Below are 20010 nucleotides of genomic sequence, written 5' to 3'. Positions count from 1 at the left end.
CACAGCCCCTTTGAAAACCAAAGGGACTGTGTGAGAGTGCAAACCTTATAAGCCACCCTGTTAGGGCACTTCTTCCCAAGGCCCAGGGGAGGCGAGATAAAACGCAACAATTTGTACATATCCTGATAGCATATCCTCCCGCTGAAAAAGATAAGACATGTTTAAGACATTAGGTCACAGGTTATTCCATAACATCTATCCATCTGTCTATTGAAAATCTGTTAAAGAGCACCAATATTTAAGTAACAGCATTAAGACACAAAATACACTGGAATATTTAATACAAAAATATGAATAAAATATTTAATTTTCATGCAATTTTGTGCACATTGTCACCAGCTCTACTGCGATTTCACCCATTATATTATACTTGAGTTTAATGACTGTATATTTCCTTTATTCCCCCACTTGAAGGTCTAAAATGCTGTTTAAGAGGAATTCAATTCTGGTAGGGATATCCTGAATTCTTAATTATTTTTTGTAAATTTCTAATACATAAACCTCCCTCTCAAACCCCCAAATTCCCACAAAAAATACATGTACATGGCAACCTATGTTCAAAATACATTTAAGTGGTCATTTTCGTTTGCATGTGTATGGAACATAAAAAATCAGGTGAGAATAATTTAAACCAATCAGTAAAAACCTAAATATACTCCTTGCTGCAACCTGAGATAATGATAAAAGCTAGTTGAAAATATGCTGAATGTTTCTTCAGGTACCTCTCTGAGAGCAGCTCATGTATATTCAAAGGACTAAATAATAATTCCTCCCCCGTAATGTCTGTCAGGTGATGGCAATTTTATAATTTCACATCTCACACCTCTCCTGGAGTCCTGACTCACTGACAAGGCTCCTGCGACTTCTTCGTTAAAACTTAATGAGCCTTGCATAATCTGAGACAGATTACGCCTCACTGTCTCCCTCAATACTTGCATTGTCCTTTAGTTCAGTTAAACAGCGTCTGTGTGAGGGGCAGAGGGGTCGCTGATATAAACCTGCCCCTGTAGATGGGATAGAAAGAAGTTTTTCTTCACTCCACAGTGACAAACTGAGAAGCTTTAGAGCCCGCCGGCTTAGCGGTGAGGAGGGCTGGGTGGACGCCAAGCAGAACACTGGATTTACATGCATCAGTCCGGCCAACAGGGGGCTCGTCACCATCCTCAGCCAACACTCCGGGCTCAGGCTTAATGTCATTCACCCACCGCAGCTAAGATGGGATTTTTCCAGTTCCACGTCACGGAGTCATCCTGCTGGAACTCACAAGGCATACTGAGAGTTTCCTGTCTCCTAGTCTCCCTCTCTTCTAAAAACAGACCCCCTCCTCTGTAACACTGACACTGGCTCACACTGGAGACTACAGCTGTACTAGTCAGAGATCAGCAAAAGCACCTACCAGGCAGCAGGGTCGTACTCCGCCCACACGCGGATAAATTCATCAAGGTGATGAGGCCCCAGGATGGAGGCGTCCCTGGTTAGGTACTCAAAGTTATCCATGATGACAGCAACAAATAGGTTCAGCATCTGATGAATGAAAACATGAGAGCACACATTAAAATTATAATAATTTGTTTGAATGCTAAAAAGAATATAATTAAGAAAGGCACTTTACTTACAGTAAGATCCCCCTGGTTATCATTTATAAGCAGGGTTTACAATACAAACTAATGTAGTTACAAGTCCATTCAAGGATATTTCATGATTATTAAAGAAAATTATTTTAACTCATATTAAGACATATGTTACATATTTACAGTTGTGTTTTACTAAATCATTAGATTTCACATATCATTTTTTATCCTAGCAGTCACTTATCTGTGCCCATAGGAGTTAGCAAATACCTTAAGAAACACTTACATCTGCTAACAACTACATTATAGTGGGTTTTGCATGTTTTTAGCCCAAAAACTGCAAATTACATATTTTGAATTATTGCTGACCATTTTGCAAATCATGTAGTTTTAGGTCGATTTCCTACATGTGTCTCCCAGGTAGGTATTAAACACTTTTCATACTTAACCCTTCTTGCAAATGCATTACAGTATACTGGCACCATTTTGCAACTGTTGGTAATAATTAGGGCTGACTATTTTTAATGTAAAACCAAACCATGACTTAATAAGGTTTTGCTGTTTTAAAATGTGTGGAAATTGTATTTTCTTTTAAATCAATAATGCAAATGTTAAGGTGAAGATCTGATTATAAATGCCATTTTTTGTGCATATGTTTTTTTTACAAATTCTTTCACCAGCCAAAACATGCAAACCCCCAAATGTCTTATATTATCTTTCAGTTGGAGCAGACAGGACACAGCACTGACCAGGAAGGAGCAGAGGAAAATGAAGGAGACAAAGTAGAAGTAGGCAAAGTCACTCCCGCACTCCTTCCCCAAAGTTCCTGAATCCTTATGACACGGCCGGTTACTGAGACACGATAACATGATCTCATGCCACGCCTCGCCGGTCGCACTCCTGAAACACACACAAATCACAGTAAAGTACACACACACAGACAAACAAATACACACAGTTTTATTATTGTGGTGTCAGAACTTTGAGTAGCTGGAAGCAGGATTACCTGAAGAGGAGGGTCAAAGCCTGTAAAAAGGTCTGGAAGTTGTTGTGGTGATTGATGGCAGTTTCTTCATTTAGGTCGATGTTACCAAACACCTGAGGCAGCAGGAGATGTTTAATGAATACAAAGCCAAAAATGTAAAGGTGACCTATTATGTCCATTTCCACGTCTCCTCAGTTCAGCCTCTTTCTGAAACAGGCTGTTTAACCCCCTGTCTCTTTAAGGCTCCCCTCCCAAAGAGCCCAGTCTGTTCTGACTGGTTTGTGACAAGATTGAATTTCATGGTGAGTTTCAACCATTTTGTTATGGGTAGAAAGAATTTAAAAAAATTAATTGATTTTATTTTATAGTAGTATTATAACAGTAGTACATAGTTTACTATATACTAATACAGCATATTATGCATACATAGTTTGTTTTTATTTTTTATGCCTGTATGGTAGCTCTTGAACAAACTACTACTACTACTACAAACAACTACTTTAATAGCACTGTACTTAATTACACAACAGTTATGTCAACAAAGCAAATTGTTTGTTTTCTGAATCAGTGACAGCTTTGCTAAAATATGTCTTTAATTGGTTATTTTATGTACTATCTGTATGTACTATAATTTAATTATTTACCTGTACTGTACTCGGAATACGCTTTGGCAACATGTTTTTATTCTAAAAGTCAAACCAATAAAGCTTAATTGATTTGCATTGAAAATGAACTGAGAAAGACAAAGAGTTGATAACTGACACAGGTTGAGTACTGTAAGTCCAGTAAAAATTACCCTGGGGCTTCCTTTTAAATAGCAATTTGCCCCTGGGTGTGTCCATGCTGCTAGCCTATAAAAAACTATCTGCTGGACCCAGGAGAACTCTGACAGCCGTCATGTAAATATGCATGTGGCATCTTGACCCCTAACACAACAACTAGTTACACTTTCAGCACTATAAACAATCTCACCTATGAGAGGAATCAAAAGTAGTTAATCTTTTAACTTTCATACCTAAAAACCTAAAAATAAAAATGTAAAAAGGGTTTTATGTCCTTATAGAAAGAGGGCCAGCAGAATTATGCAATATGCTAATTTAATAGTAGCAATTAAAAAAATACTTTTAGGTTACTCTTAATTTATAAATGTGTTATCTTTCTTTTTATGATGTATAACGTTTAGATGACTTACTCTCGGGCTCTCGGATCTGAAGGTTTAATCAACAGGAGGTGGATAGAATTAAAGTAATGCCTGTTCAATATTATGCAATCCAATGCAGAAGCCCTGCAATACATACTGGGTTTGTGAAGCTTCCAATATAACATTTTCATTGACTGCGTCAGATATGCGTCAGTTCAGCTCTGTTGAAATTTTAGAGGCGTAGGTTTGTGGTGTTGTTGTAGTGGCGGAAATGATGCAAAACACTTTGCAATAAATGTAATCTTACACAACAACAGCACAAACTATGGCCTCACAGTGGAGTTGAATGAAGCCCTAATCTACAAAATCCCAAAAGATTTGTAAATTATAAGGTTTACAAAGATATTTTATATTTTGGGGCGTTGGATCACAACCGTACAGATGTTACTTTTATTGTCCATTTCTTTATCTGTCTCTGGAGGAGAGATGGCCTCAGTTTGTGTAAACTTCCCCTCTGTAGACTGCCAGCCAGCCTTCTAGTGTAACAGCCAGATGTAATAAGTTGTCCAAGTAGATCAATACCCACAAAGCCATAAAAGACATTGTAACAGGTGTGATCACTGTGAGGCCAAGTCTGTGATCGGCACAACAACTCTCATATCAAAAAGCCTAGAAATGGCATATTTCTGTACTGTACAAGGACATTTTTCACAGATGTACTAAAACAGACTCATAATAAGCCCTATGGAGACCAGATGTAATTATTTTGAGCCACTAGCCACAGTCTTAATTAGTTTCTGATATACTGTAGTTTAAGGTCAGGAATTTAACAAGTTATTCTGAGAATTGTTAATACCAAAGTGTATACCATAGCATTAGGAAAGCTACTTTTCGTTTGCTAGCGTGTCTGTTGTAGACCTAGACTGATCTATCAGGCTGATATATCGACCAATATTACTTATTGCAGCTCTATCAGTATATGTCAACCGATGAGTAACAAACATTTATGAACAGAAATGATAAAATATGTTTGAAGTAGTCTCCCCATTGTATAGTTTATCCATAAGAGAACACTGACAGCTGTAAAATATTTGACTAAATACTGGCCAAAGACTATCATCCAGTATACAGTATAGCTATGATGGTCTTATATAATAAAAAAACAATATCAGTATCACCTTAAAACATGTAGTATTGGTCTGGCTCCAGTTACGACCAAACATTTGAATCACTTTGTAAATCAATGATATGCCTCCAATACATTAGTTAACAGATAAAATAACCACAAATAAATACATCAGCCAAGAGGATTTTTGCATTACTGCATTATTTGTTTTTATTAAATCATTCTGGTTCTTATTCTGACTGATTTGACTGCTGCTCACGTTGAAGCTGGGTGGAGCTACACTGGGAAATACTGTATATGACGTCGCAAAATATGCAGTACTACTACTTATAATACTAAGCTAGTGCCTCCTCAGTGCAAAACTAACAGGAGAAGCACTGTGTAGATTCCCACACAGTCCTGACAGGGGGTCTAACTGGCCAGGACAGGTAAAAACACCTGTGGGTGTGAACCATGGGTGTACCTGTGTAAAGACTTTGAATGATGGGCTAATGAAAAATGCACATTTACCCTGGATCATTACATTCAGACTTGTTTTAGTCAAATTGGTCACAACTCACCTGCATCCCAATGATGGCATAGATGAAGAACAGCATGGCGATGAGCAGGCACACATACGGCAGGGCCTTAAAACAAACACACAAATATAAGTTAAAGACACACAGAGCACAAACAAATTTCCACATATACACTATTCTCCCTTACACACATGTATGCACACACGCACACAGTTCACAGTCAGGTACTGAACACATACAAAACCCCTTCAGCACTGTGCTTCTCTTTTGATCTCTTCCTCTGAACACACACACACACACACACACACACACAGAAATCTGATTCTTCAGGGAGGACTCGCACCCTTGTAAGATTTTATAGTCTTGTTTAAGAACCCGAGCAGTCAACCTGACCTGCAGGGGGGATTCTTTTAACCAGCTATTTATATCACTGTGAGGAGGAGGCAAACAGTTGTTGTAATTAAATAGCCACCTTCTAACACTCTGTAGCTACTGTCCATTTTCATTGGGCTTAAAAGCTCTCACCACTGACATTAAACCCACTATAAATTCCCTCGGCTGAGGCTCGGCGCTCCACATTTAACTCAACTCGTCCCAAGGGATTTAGAGAGCAAACCGGCACTGTGTGAAAATCCCAACCGCTGTCTGCTGAGAGCTATTTAGTTCCTTTCTACAATAAAAGAGGTCTGCAGCGTGCCTCTGCATGCTTCTGAGCCCTCTATTCCACACTTTGTATTTTGTGTTAGATCCTTTTATTCAACTACAAATCAATCCAAAAGATGATCAACACCAAAATCTCTTTACAGAATAAAAGCATCTGCATTTCTACTCAGTTTTCTTTCCTCAATGTTTTTCCTCTTTCGCTAAAACGCTTTGAAATTTCTGTTTTGCTACATGCATTGAGTTTGACTAATATGCGTTATATATTAATAAGTAAGGAGGCACATATCACAAGTTTGTCTGTTTACATGTATACAATATCCATTGTGTGTGTTTACTCACCTTGAAGGACTGAACGAAGGTCCACAGCAGGATGCGGATGGTGTAGCCCTGCCGCAGCAGTTTGATGAGTCTGGCTGCTCTGAACAGCCTCAAGAAACTCAGGTTTATCAATTTGTCCTGGGAGAGAAAAACAGAGACTGTGTAAAATACAATAATATACCCAGATTAAACTAATTTAAAGCTATACTATGTGACTGCTGCTAAAGCCCTACTTGTTCTGGTATGACCAGTAGCTTCTGCTGAGTAATGTTAGCAAACTTATATACTGTAGACATTGCTGTGGAAGTGACGTAACTGAGCGAGTTCCCTCATTTAATGACCTCAGCTAATTGCACTTGTAGTTACAGTGGCCATTTTTCAGCAAAAATGACACAGGCCCCCTTTAAACCTGCAGTGCCAAACTTTTACATATATATGAATGTTTGTTACATTCAAGTCCTTGCCTAACAACTTCACACAATGATTATTAAGCCTATCACCACCAGATAAATCTTTCTGTATTTCACACTAAAGCTGAGTGAATCTCATGTTGGGTGCGGCATTCCCATGTTGACCATTTAATCATTAATTGTGCCATTCTTATAGACTTTCCAAAGGTTATTGGGCTGAATGACTCAAATTCTGATAGTGAAACAAGTCATTTTGTGGGTTGTCTGGCACTCAAAACAATTTATCCACCGTTTGGCAGCCATTACAGTAGGTTAGAGCCAGTAGTGTGTTGGCATACTGTGACAAATCTCGGTGGACTGTCAAAACATATCAGTTTTTACCGACCCTCTCTGTGTGCCTGTCATTCTGGGTGATCACGAAAGCATGCTGCATGGCTGTATCAGCAAATCACAGCCGAACACCCCGCTTTACTGTCACTGCCAGAAGGGGGAGACAAAAGTCTGGTACTGCCACTTTAAAATACATCACTTTTTTTGAGCTTACAATCAGAATTACTCAGTTAAACACAATGAGATCTTACAAATGTGCTGAATGCATTTCCTTCCTCATAAAACATTTGGAAAGGTGATTTTTTTCTTACGCCAGGCGTATCCAAACTATTTAATTAAGGGGCCATGTGCCTGCGGGTTTTGTCCCGACCAATCAAGAGCACACATGATTTAACCAATCAACTTGTTGATTAAATGAGTCAAGCCTACTGTGCTCCTGCTTGGTTGGAATAACAACCTGCAGCTACATGAACCCTTTATGGAATAGTTACTAGCTTGTACTCTTCTTTTTTTTCCTGCCTTTACTTTGTCTTGGAATTGCTGCGCATTTTGATGCATTACAGCCACCTATCAATCAGTGGAATAGAATGAAAATATTGGCAATACACATCTTTTTTTTCATCTGACTCTCCTCCATTCAAAATAATATAATATAATAAAATATCAGCCTTAACAAGTGATTGAGTATGTTAGTCTTAAGCACAAAAGCAAGCAAGGGGTGAGATAATATAATATAGCTGCAATGCAAACAAATTCAAGGAACCTGCATGGGCTGAATAAGAAATTATATATATATGATTATGATTATGTGTTAAGGTAAACATTTTTATTTTGCAGCTCACACCTGTAAATGCTCTAGATGTTTGTGTTAAAGCATGCACATTTAACAGTTTAATAGATGTTATTCTTTTATACCATGTCACACTGAGGATTGAGTAGGTAGATGCTTTTAAACTAAGGCTGTAGGAGAAAACAAGACACTGATGGGGAAGAGCTGACAATATCAGCAGCCAACAAGAAAAGCCACTTACCGTCTAGAGGTATCAGATGTGACAGAAGGGGCAGAGTGAGGGCACAGGCGCCAGCAAAGACACAGCAGAAGATGGAAACACCGAAAGAGGAAAAAAAAAAAAAGAAGAAGAAGAAGAAAACAGAGAAAAGGAAGGAGACAGAGAAGAAGACTGATGATCACATGAGGAGAAAGTCACACAAAGAGAGAGAGACCGACTTTGCCACAGAGAAAGCTACAGTAAACTGCCTCAGTCCTCCATCTCAACAATCAAATTCTTTTGTCCATTTTTCATCGTCTGTAATTCAACAGAGGAGACTAGCGGCAGCAACATCACTCCCATTGCCCTGCAGCTGCCTTTGTTTTATGTATTTACTTTCATTATTTCTTTTTTTTTTTTGGCTGAGCCTTTAAATCGAGGACTGAGACAGTGAGAGCGTAGCAAAGCATGACTACTACAGCCATGATTTTGAAGCTGAAGCAGTTCAGATTTGTAAGAAAATGTACAAAACAAACATTTTAATACAAAACAGTTCTGTGTAAATCATTGTGAACTCAATATCTTTGACATGGGGTCTGGTGACTTGTCATTTTTCACTGTTTTCTGACCAATTCATCAACTATTCACATAAAAAAAAAAAATGGAGAGTCTAACTGCTGCCTAGCTCAAACATATGCATTATATCCCCTGTACAAACACACTATTGTATACATGAGCTGTTGCCCTATTTCCTGCTTTTCTCTACTAAATTGACGTCATGTATAACAGCATGCTGCCCTCCCACAGTGTAACTACTGCTGCAGCTATGAGCACTCAAGCCTGTTACTCATGTACAGTTCAAAGTGCCCCATGAGAGACTGGTGTAATGGCATTGGGTGTGGGGGGAGGGTGGGGGCTGATGGCTGCAGCTCTTTACCTTTATCTCTGTGACCAAGATGTCTGTTATGCTCCCAAGCACAGTCACAAAGTCAAATACATTCCAGGCTGCTTTCAGGTAGTTCTGAAATACAAAGAAGACAGGCGAGACAAAATTCAGCTTGACAGAGAGAAACAGATAGTTCATTCAAACTTTAAAATGTTCAGCTTCCTTCTATACTTTTCTTCTTTTCTATAAAAAGAAAGGAGCAAAACCCACTACTTCTTTTTTAACCCTGTCATACTTGAAGGTGCAGCAACAAATCCATGCTCATGAACACTGCTACAGTTTTTCAATGCCTGTACCCATTCAACCTACCACATTCTTTGTATTCTCTTTTCTTTATGTACTCATTTTATTAATATCTTTTAAACCTTAATATTAAATTCTGTTAATTAAATTCACTTTTTGCATTTACACTACCTTGTCACCAAGCCCGGAAAACACAATTGCATGTCTTAATAGGTAGCAATTGAAACTAAAAGGTATAAATGTAACTGTAGTGACATGAAATCCAAGGTACTTGAGTCCTTCAACAACCATCTCAAACAGGTGACTACCTTTTATTTTTCAATCACCGTAGTCCATGCAAATTCTGATGCACAGTTATCATAAAGGTTACAGTCATTTACAGACAGTCATACATTTTGATTTTACAGATTAAAGAACGTAAATGTGGATACGCAAAAGTTACAAAACATGTTCCCATACTGTAGATTGCAGACATAATATCATTTAAAAAACAGACGCAACACTAGTACACTAGAACAAACAAAAATCTAGATATTCCCCATGGCCCACATATCTACAAATGCATGTACAACACACACATACATACAAATGCTGGCACAGTCCCCTGCGTAAACTAACTGTTGAGGGGCTGCCTGCAGCTTGGATCCCCTCAGACTGGTCAAGCATCCAGTACCTGGGGGCAGAGGCTGCTGCCAAGCCCTGCAACTGCAGTGTGAGGGGCTGCAGCAGCCGAGCATTTATGCCAGCAGATGCAAGCCCATCCGTCTGGGCTTAACAGCTAAACAGGTGGAGGTAAGTGGTGTGTGAGAAAAGCGATTTAATAAATGGACCCTGTAAATGGAACTGAGCTGGAGATGAAATGCCTTGCTGCAGGCCAGACAGCCCCATGTTGTGAGAAGATTTATTCTTTTTGTGCACTCTTGCGTTCATCCCTATTTTTTATTACAAGTTTATCCCCCTAATTCCTGAATTAGAGACCTAAAACACCACGTTGCACCTTTTACTTAATGTTCTTTTTGACTTATTAAGCATTTTATGTACTTATGCACAATTAAAATCTCATTCCTTCAAGAAATGTCCGTCCTTGTTTTGTAAATCCAAAAAAGACATTCTCCCTCATGTGTGAAAACAGAAAAAAAACAACACACACAGTGAATAATTGACAAGTGTGTGCAGAGGACAGCGCAGCATATGGTCTAGACAGCTCACCAGTGGACCGAAGGCAATAATCTTGAGGATGCACTCCAGTGTGAAGAGGGCCGTGAAGATGATGTTTAGATATTTCAGCATGGACTCATACAGGTATGGAGCTCCATGGAACTGAAGAAAGAAGGACAAAAGTACATTTGATATTTGATGGTAGGATGAAATACAGTGAGGGTAAAACAGCTGCATCCTTTCTAAACACTTTGCAACTTCAGTGTTGGGGAGATACAATACTGAAAACTACATGTGTAAATGCAACCAAGAAGCTTTGCGGACCACCTCTAGTTGAGTACTGACACACACTCCAGCAAGATGTTTATAAGGTGTAAATGGATCTGTCAATCGAAGCTGTATACACAAATGTAATCCTCTCAACTATCAGTAAGCACTGTGTCTTGCCACTGTGATGACTGTGGAGCTGAAATATCTGTGCTTGTGTGTGTAAGTTGTTAGTCAGTCAGCCTTCAGTCCCAGGACCGTTAATCTGACTTCATGGTCCAGGGAAACTGCTAAAATTTGTTATGGAAGGAAAATTAAAGACTCAGCTGAAATACCCAGAAGCTATGTGTCTGATGAGCAATTTTCATTCAATTGTTCCTATATTACATCCCTGTCCGTGATAAGAGCCAGTTAGCTAGTTGCTAGCTAGCTAGCTACCTAACATAGTTTTTAATAGCATGTTAGCAAGTTATTCGGAAACATTAGTCAAAATAATCTCTTTTTCTTCTGTTGTTTTGGGCATTAAAGCCACCTTCTCTCATGACATTTTTTGTAAGTTTTCATATTTTGGATAAATAAATGTTCATCGAGTGTGGAGGTAAAACTAATACAGGTACAATGGATTCTTCTTGTTTGACTATTGGAGACAAAGATGTGGCTGTATGAAAGTCATAGTTGCATGTGTATCTAAAACCCTCCTGTTGTCGTCCTGTTGACCATGCAACTTTTGTCCTTCTAGGTCAAAATTGACCTGGTCTGGTTTGACTGTATAAGGTAATTATCACCCAATTCTGTTCTGACTTTTTTACCCAACTGCATTCCAACTTACCACCACAGGTTTTATACTTTTTTGTGTGTGTGTTTGGAAATGATTGTCATCAGGCTTCATTTAAATGAAACGATACCTTTAACGCCTGTTGTCCTCCCGGGTCAAAGTTGACCCAAGGCCAACAGGAGTCATAATAAAACTATAATACATATAGTAGATAAAGGTTTATGGTTTTTGTTACTGCGCCATTGTTAGTGTTGCCTAATTTAAAACAATATACTATAAAAAAAAAAGAATTGTAGAGATTTTGAACACAATCTGGCAAAAAGCGGTAGACTCGAAATGTTGTTGAATATTGTAAATGAAAGCTACTCTCTGGCACCAGCCTGCATTACTCAAACTGGCAGTTAAGTTCCCTCAGAGATTTTCTTTTTCTGAGTAGATGAGTAAAGGAACTGCCAAGACACAAGCATTTCCCTTTGAAAGCAGAAAGCACTGTTTGGGGGAAGAGTCGTCGTGCTGTGCTGCTGCTGGTGTTTTGTCTCAAGGTCGGACTAGTGCTGTCGCTGTAATCACATCTCTGCCTTAAAAACTAAATTATTTAATGGTGAAGATTCATGGAAACAGCTTCTGCAATTATTTTATAAATATTTTAACACTGGTCTGTATCATATTGGGAGCTGGATAAGTATCACTGAGCCGATACGTTGCTTTTTCTTGCCGAAATTGTAGCAGTTGTCTCATTAGCAGGAGGAATCACTGACCTTCATCATCAGCACAACCGTGTTGAGGGCGATTAAAGTCATGATGGCGTACTCGAATGGAGGGGATACGACAAATTTCCACATCTTGTACTGGAAGGACTGCTTGTTCTCTGGCATGTATCTGGTCAGCGGCTTGGCGTTGATAGCAAAGTCAATGCAAGCCCTCTGTTTGAAGAAAAGACAAAACAAAAACAGATTGTGCCCGAAACCTTTCTGATAGAAGAAATTCACACCTTTCATCATAGAAGAAAGCGCTGGAAATCAAATTTTAAAACATGAAAGACAGCTGGCTCGCCACATGAGTGCTTTCTAAGCGTTCTTGTAATATCAAAAGATGAGACTATACTGTAAATCATAGTCCTCTGATCACTAGCCAATACTTTACAGACCAAAAAAAAAACAGCATGAATTTAACAAAGTCCCTGTGAAGTGGAGATGAACAGAGTGCAGAAAACCAACCCCACTGGTTTTTCAGTGCTTTGTTTTGTTTGAGGGAATTGTAAATCATGCTGGATAGTTAGACATCATTTGCCTGAAGTGATTTTTAGAAGTGGCTCAGCATGTGTTCAGATTTCTAATGAAGAAAACATTTGTGAAGCAAGAGACAAACATTTTCAGAGGCTAGAGCTTCTGCAGAAATAATCAGTGTGTGTTCTTGTAGCATGTAGGGAAGGAGGGAGGGTCATTGTTAAAAAAAAAAAACCTTAAAAAAACAAGAAACTGCACCACTTTCCACTCATCCCACCTCATTCTTCTCCAGGCTACACTCAGACATGGCCTTGTCTCCCTGCTCCTGGAAGGTGATGATGATCAAAGCCACGAATATGTTTACGAAGAAGAAAGGGAACACCACAAAGTACACAACGTAGAAGATGGAGGTCTCCATGCGGAAGCCTGGGCTGGGACCTTGGTCCTCGTAGGTGGCATCAACAGAATGTTTCAGGACCCTGAAAGAAGAAAAAAGGGATTTATATGACTGGTGATTCATACACAATGAATGAACCGTGCAGAAATAAACAGCAGGCAGTAAAACACTGACTAATGCCTTGTAAAATTTCTTCAATATATTCAGGTCTTTCCTCTGCTGCCTTCTCAGAGATGACGTGTCCTTCACCTTCATCCAGCTTGTTATACTCTCTCAACAAATTTCCATAATTTTCCCCCAAAAGGCCCCTTCCTTGTTTTTAAATCACTGAATTTTAGAGCTTCCACATCCTGACATGAAAATGCTGGATATTATATCAATTTTAATATATTGTATTCATAAAAAAATGAATGAGTAAAGACACAGTCCGTTACGCTATGCACCTCCAACACAGGACGTGGCAGTGCACTTGTGGGCCCAGTTCCAATGTCCTTACAGACTCACTGATTTTCCTGTTGTGAAATCGGCAAGTGCTTGAGGGCTCTCTGACAGACTTTTTGAGTACTGCCTGCACTATTGAATTTTAAACCAGTATCTAATCCAACTATAAAACTGGAATCCTTTTGAATCCCTTATTGAATCTAATTACATTTACCTTTCAAAATGTGCTAGCAACTACAAGTTAATGAGGACAAACACTCTAAAGTCACAAAAATATCTCTCTATGCTGATGATGTGTCACTGTATATAGAGCAGGCTCCCATTACATTTCCTCATGTTCTACATACTGTATATTTTCCAAGTTTCATACCTCGTTTTAAGATTAATTATAATAAAACATCTTTCCCATTACCAACAATATGAATAATGAAATGAAATTATGATTGCCATGATATATTTGCTTCTAAATTGATCAAACAGCATTTCTAATATAATGCATTGAAGAAGATGTATTGTGTGTGATTTTTCATTTGCCGAGGTAATATTCATTTGCCCAGGTAACATTTGATTTTCCAAATTCCCACTTATAATATAACATTCGCACCCTTTTCACTAATGCTAATTATGCAGTGATATCAGTGCTTTGGCCTGTTGCTGCATTCAGGTCACGTGGGAGTTTCTGAAGTTGCCTGTTTCCAATTTAAATATTGTGTCATCATCAAAGTTAGAAAACTGGGAAACTCATTTTCTGGAAGCACCAATATAACCAACCAATAAAAATGTTTGATAATGTGGGGCTGCCTGAAAACCCATCAAATCTGGATGTCTTATGTAAAACCAAAGTGTGTTCAAGGTAATTAAACCCAAATGTAATCGACACTGTGTTATATTGTCAAGGCACAGTATTTTTTAACCTTATTATGACAAACTCTACTGAATGGTCCATTGACATGATCGCTCTCAAGTTGTAAACATAGGAATCTTTCCCGTCTCTACCATCTATCCCGCATGAAATGAACATGGTATGGTGGTCGTTGCCTTGGTATGTTTATTGACCTTTAAAAGCAGAGCTCTACCTACACCTCTTAAATTAAATTCTCAATAAGTATCTATAAAATTTTAGGCTTTTAATAATTAACAAATTAAAATGTTCCATTTAATAAGAATGCTAGGCTCTACAAGTAAAAGAGTTTTAAAATTTTGTCACTAAGGGTATGCAGAGGGTAGTGTATCAGAGGTATGATTTCTTAGGTATCGCAAACCAGAAACGACTTATACTGTACATCTAAATTTAAATTTTTGCTGTGAGTCCTCTGTTGTGGTCATTGTGTTGTTTTGCTGTCACTTTCTGTTTAGGCGTGTGTGATTTTAGAAGATCATGACAAGCTCAGTGAGTTTAACAATTTACCTTTTTATTGTCGGGTAAGTAGACCGAATTAAATGAGTAAACAGCCATTGATGGTTCTTGACAGAGATGATGATAATGATGAATCTGGTGGTACTTTAGCTCAGGCACAGAATGGCAGACTGAATATGTCTATGCAATGAGCCTTGATTGCATCTTTAGAGATGCATAGTAATTAAGCCTCGGAGAAATCAGTTGGGTTTAATCTGTGTGCTGCTATCTACTTGCAGGTGTGCTGAGTGTATTTCAGGACAATCACTAAAGGAAATTCTAACATGCTGACAAAAACTACATGATTCACAGCTTTATGCAAGTTTACATAAAAATTGTAGCCATCTTCACTTTCTGCTTTTCACTTTATCTATATCATATTCCGCATGCAAATCAGTGTGTGTCCAGATGACAATATTTCATGTAAAATGATGATGAGGCGATGTGAAGGTTGTTCTGACTTACAGTGGCCAGCCCTCTCCAGTGGAGACGGTGAATAGTGTTAGGAAAGCCCAGAGAACATTGTCATAGTGGAAATCGTACTTCTTCCACTCTCTGGGCTGAGCTGCGACATCATCCCTGTCGTAGTCCAGAAACTGACCCCTGACAGAGAGATGGGAGGAGAGACGGAATCAGGAGAAAGAAGATGTAATGAAAAGAGCATAGAGACACAAAAATGTAAAAGACCAGAAACTAATTCTAACATTACTAATAGTGATTTAGACTGTAAGTATAAAGTCATATGTGACGAGGTGGAAACCACAATGGCTGAAAGTGGATGTGGAAAAGCCTTATGATGTAAAACGGTAAATGTCTAAAAAGTGTCAGTTTTTAAGGGGCAATTTTAAAACTGACCTTTTGAAAATATAGCTTAATCAAGAAGATATTCAGACTTGAAGAAGATTAAGTTTGGTTTATCTACCTGCAGTCTTTCTCTAGACCCTTGGACTCATCAGTGCAGTAGAAGAATTTGCCTTTAAAGAGCTGCACTGCGATAACGGCGAAGATAAACATGAAGAGGATGTAGACGATAAGGATGTTGAGAACGTTCTTCAGAGAGTTTACAACACAGTCGAACACAGCCTGGAAAACACACAAACACACATCAGTAAAATGTAAAGTATTGATGTGAAGGATTGATATCGACACATCGTTATTTTTTTATGTATCTATTTATTTTTATTTAAACAGGGACAGTGCACAATAAAACATTAACCTTGTATAAAACAAGGAGAGCTGCATTGCACAGGGTTTTAGCAAGTTGCTATTTTCCACCCCTAGTCCCTGGTAGTTTTAAAGAAATTCTATATCTACCACTATATGCTACCTGCCTCACACTAAACAACAGACAACCAGTGACTAGCTGGTGAACATAGTGGAGTCTATAACATTTCCTTAAGGAGTTGAAATCAAACCATACCAAATTAATTCTAATATTTCTTCATATCTGCTGCTTGTGTTTTTTGCAAACAAGTAAATCTTATCAACTTGGTGTTAGTATGTCAGTGCTGTGTTTACATCTTGTTTCTGCTGCCCCATAGTGGCCAAGAAATCAGCAGAGGCAATATATGTTTACATTTTCCTGACAAGCAACTTCTTGTGATTGTGTTAATTATGATTTTCTCTCCAAAAAGGCATAATCAAACCTCTTAGGGTTGAGATCAGGGTGGATCACTGGAGGAACAAAGTCTCCTACCTAATAGTCAATGTTGGTTTCTGTCGCCATGACTGTGATCTTTCCCTAAACCCAACCAAGTTTTAGTTGTCTAAACCTAATCAAGCATCCGACCAGAAAACATTTGAGTCATTTCTGTGGTGTTATTGCGCATATGGTCACATATGCTGACATATTATGTTGTCCTGCCGTGCTGGATCAGAAAACACCCGTCTGGGTTATTTTGGAAGGCAAAGATGAACAATATATTTTGGCATTTAAGTTAAAGACCTTGCTGGTCAAAATATATTTACACGCCAAGGTTAAAACTGAGCTAAATTGAAAAGAATGCACATTATGTAACATTTACATGAAACCAGATGTCTAGACATATTTTGACTTTCACATTACCAATCTCTATTTGCTGGGTATACTGTATGAACACACACGTTATGCATAATGTGTCTGCCTGCCAGTCACCTTCTCACTGTCCAGCTATTTCCCTGTCAGCTCGTGCTGTGATCTCTCTGTGAGACGAAGTGCTTTGTCTATCTACCCTCACGTATGCAATCTAACCAATGAATATACTGCTGCATGGGTGATTGCAATCGAGGCTTTTGTCTCTAGAGTGAAGAGATAGTATAATTCTCTCCTCCTCTACCAGCCTGTCCATCAAACCACCCTGTCCGAGTATATGAGAGGAGTTGTGGACGCACGTCACTCTGCCAGCCCTGATCTGTCTCAATCATCGCACTTCTATTAATCCAATCAGATCTTTCATCTTTTGTCAGATACATTACTTTTGGCTGATCAGCTTCCTTCACTCACCAGAGGGAGGCTGTCATTTCTGCGTCAGAATATATAGTTGAAGGTCTCGCTACGCCAACAGCATCCTTTTGATAATACAAATTCTTTGCTCCATACAATTTGCTCTGTGAATTCAAAATCATGCTGCAAGCGTATTTTGAGACATGCTATAGTAATAGTACATACAGAAATTCCCTTCATAGTAGCTTAAGTAAAGAGAAAATCTGAAATGTCACATTCATTCTACCATCCTGAATTCTGCTGATATCACAAGCTCACCATGAATACCTTCAGATTTACATACTGAAGATCTATAATACTTTGGATTCTGTTGTCATGTTTAATCTTTCTTTTTCGACAAGTTGCTACTTCTGTAATATAGAAGTAGTCTGGTTCATTTCTTTTGCATGTTTGTATACACATATACATTTAACATGTTTATATGAAGAGTAACTTTATCACAATTACAAAACACAACAACATGCCAATGAATGCCAGTTTCTCAGCTGTAAAAGGCAGTGCATTGTGAAGAGATAGCTAACTGAGCTCCAAATAGGCCAGATGATTGCAAAACCACACTGGTTAGTATCAATCAAGGCCACAATGCTGGTATTAAAATGTCTCTAAAATGATTAAATATATCAAGAACAGTCACAAAAACCATGAAAACTTATTCCAAACTTTTACTAACAAAGGGGAAAGAGTTGGCACAATACATCACATACATATCAGTTCAAATGGGATTGACTGCTACAGTAATTGGCACCCAGCCTGATAGGACGTACCTTTGAAGCAGCGTCTAAAAAGTTGCTCCTTCACAGAGCTGTAGACAGCTTGAATTCTAATGGTGACCCAGTTTCATGGCAAGGAAAGTATTCCATTGAAAATATTGTCAATATTATCATTAGTTTTGCCAATAAGTAAGCTAACATGCATGTTTGTTAACATGGCTAGTTGTTAGCGTTTGTTATTTGTGACCACCATTAGCAAAGGTAGCTAGTTGAGACAAAGGTAAAGAGCTAACTTCACTAGAAATAGAAGCTATTGAGTCATATTTTAGCAAAAATATAAATGTTTGGCCCATTTGGAGAAGTTTCTATAGATTTTTGATAATATTTTTTGATATGACTCTTGTCTCTATTGACCTCTATTGTTCCTGTTGTGACTACAGCTGCTGTTTTCCACAATGGAGCAGCTAACGTTACAGATTTTTCAGAGCCACGTCGCAATGTTGTCAACCCCTTGTGTCAGTGCTTATGTCTTTTGAGGAGTGAATGTTCTGGAAAACACAGGCTGTCATTATGCCTCCATACACAGAACTACTTCAGAAAAAGAAGCAATATTTCGGTCCCTTACTTCCTATTTGTGTGACTTCTGTCCCTTCACAACCCAGCATTCCTTAAAAGGTCAAACAGCTCAAATCTTCCATCTATAGCTACAATTTTTTCATCTAGAGCTACAAATTAAAGATTTATATCTGATTTGAAACACAACTGTGTTAAATCAGCTATATCCAGTCCTCCTTGATATACTGTAAATGCATTTGATAGTGTGTGTGAGTGTGTGACTTTCACAGACTACGACACCAGCTGCTCTCGGGTTTTTGTTTTTTTCTTCCAGAATGGGCTTGTCGGCTGACAGATTGGATTACTGTACCTTCAGCTTGGGGAGCCGTTTAATGGTCTTGAGTGGTCGCAGGACTCGGAGGACCCTCAGGGACTTAATGGTGTTTATGTCCTTGCCTTTCGTCCCTCTGTGTAGATCGAGAGTACAGTTAGTAGTCTGGGTGATGCAGTGCAACCGATAATCATGTCAGCCCTTCCATGCCATCCTGCAGTAACAAGAGCTGACTGGCACATCAGGCATACCGTTTACATGGAGAAATACCTGTTTATACAGTATTCTGTTAGTAGAGTCCATGCATGCAAGTGCGTCATGTTATTCTACAGTAACATGCTACAACAGAGGAAGATGTATTTGTTTAGAGGTTAAAAGCCAAATTATATAAATAAATAGCCAAAGTACATTTACTTAATTGATGTTTAATACTCTCTGCTAGGGAAATATACTTTTTACTGCACTAATTCATCTGACGAATGATTAAAGTTACATTACATTTCAGCCTTTTTTTCTTTCTCTGTCTCATTGTCTTTTCTTTCCTTTTTTTTTTTTTTTTACCTATTTTCTCCTTCTTTATTTATTCATTCATTCTTTCTCTCACCCTATATCTTTCTTTCTTTACTTCTTCTGCCCTTCTCTGTTGTCCTCCCTTGTGTTCCTCCTACTCTTTCTTTTTTCCCTTCCTCCTACCTTTTCTCTTCCCTACCTTTTCTTTCTATGTCTATCTTTATTAGTTTTTCTTTCATTATGCCTTCCTTTATTTTTTGTCCATTATGATTTTCCTTTTTCCTTTCCATCTTTTCTTTCTTTCCTATATTTCATCTTTCTTTTTCCCCCTTAATTCTGTCTATTCTTTTATTCCTATCTTCTATCCTTCTCTACTGCCTGCCTTTTTTCCTTTCTTCCTTCCATCATTTTTTTCCTTTTCTTTAGTCATTTACATTTTCACACAATAGTGAAACAAAACTCCACTCTTCCTCTTCATGTGTGCATTTCACATTTTAAGAGATTTGTTGCCATTATTAGTGT

General features: G+C 38.3%; 1 protein-coding gene across 1 annotated transcript in view; it reads right to left on the bottom strand.

Annotated features, from left to right (window-relative positions):
- The window catches only part of cacna1bb (calcium channel, voltage-dependent, N type, alpha 1B subunit, b), a 177110-nt gene that overhangs the window by 19937 nt on the left and 137163 nt on the right, over positions 1-20010 (bottom strand). Inside the window, 14 exon segments of the mRNA XM_062434601.1 lie at positions 45-141; positions 1397-1524; positions 2321-2471; positions 2578-2669; positions 5384-5449; positions 6344-6460; positions 8094-8096; positions 8989-9072; positions 10450-10560; positions 12199-12363; positions 12944-13145; positions 15366-15503; positions 15823-15983; positions 19018-19114. Coding sequence (XP_062290585.1) covers positions 45-141; positions 1397-1524; positions 2321-2471; positions 2578-2669; positions 5384-5449; positions 6344-6460; positions 8094-8096; positions 8989-9072; positions 10450-10560; positions 12199-12363; positions 12944-13145; positions 15366-15503; positions 15823-15983; positions 19018-19114 — 1612 coding nt within the window.

This window comes from Scomber scombrus, chromosome 15 (genome assembly GCF_963691925.1).
Source record: "Scomber scombrus chromosome 15, fScoSco1.1, whole genome shotgun sequence".
Lineage (NCBI taxonomy): Eukaryota > Metazoa > Chordata > Actinopteri > Scombriformes > Scombridae > Scomber > Scomber scombrus.
This window is presented reverse-complemented; position numbering and strand designations above follow the sequence as displayed.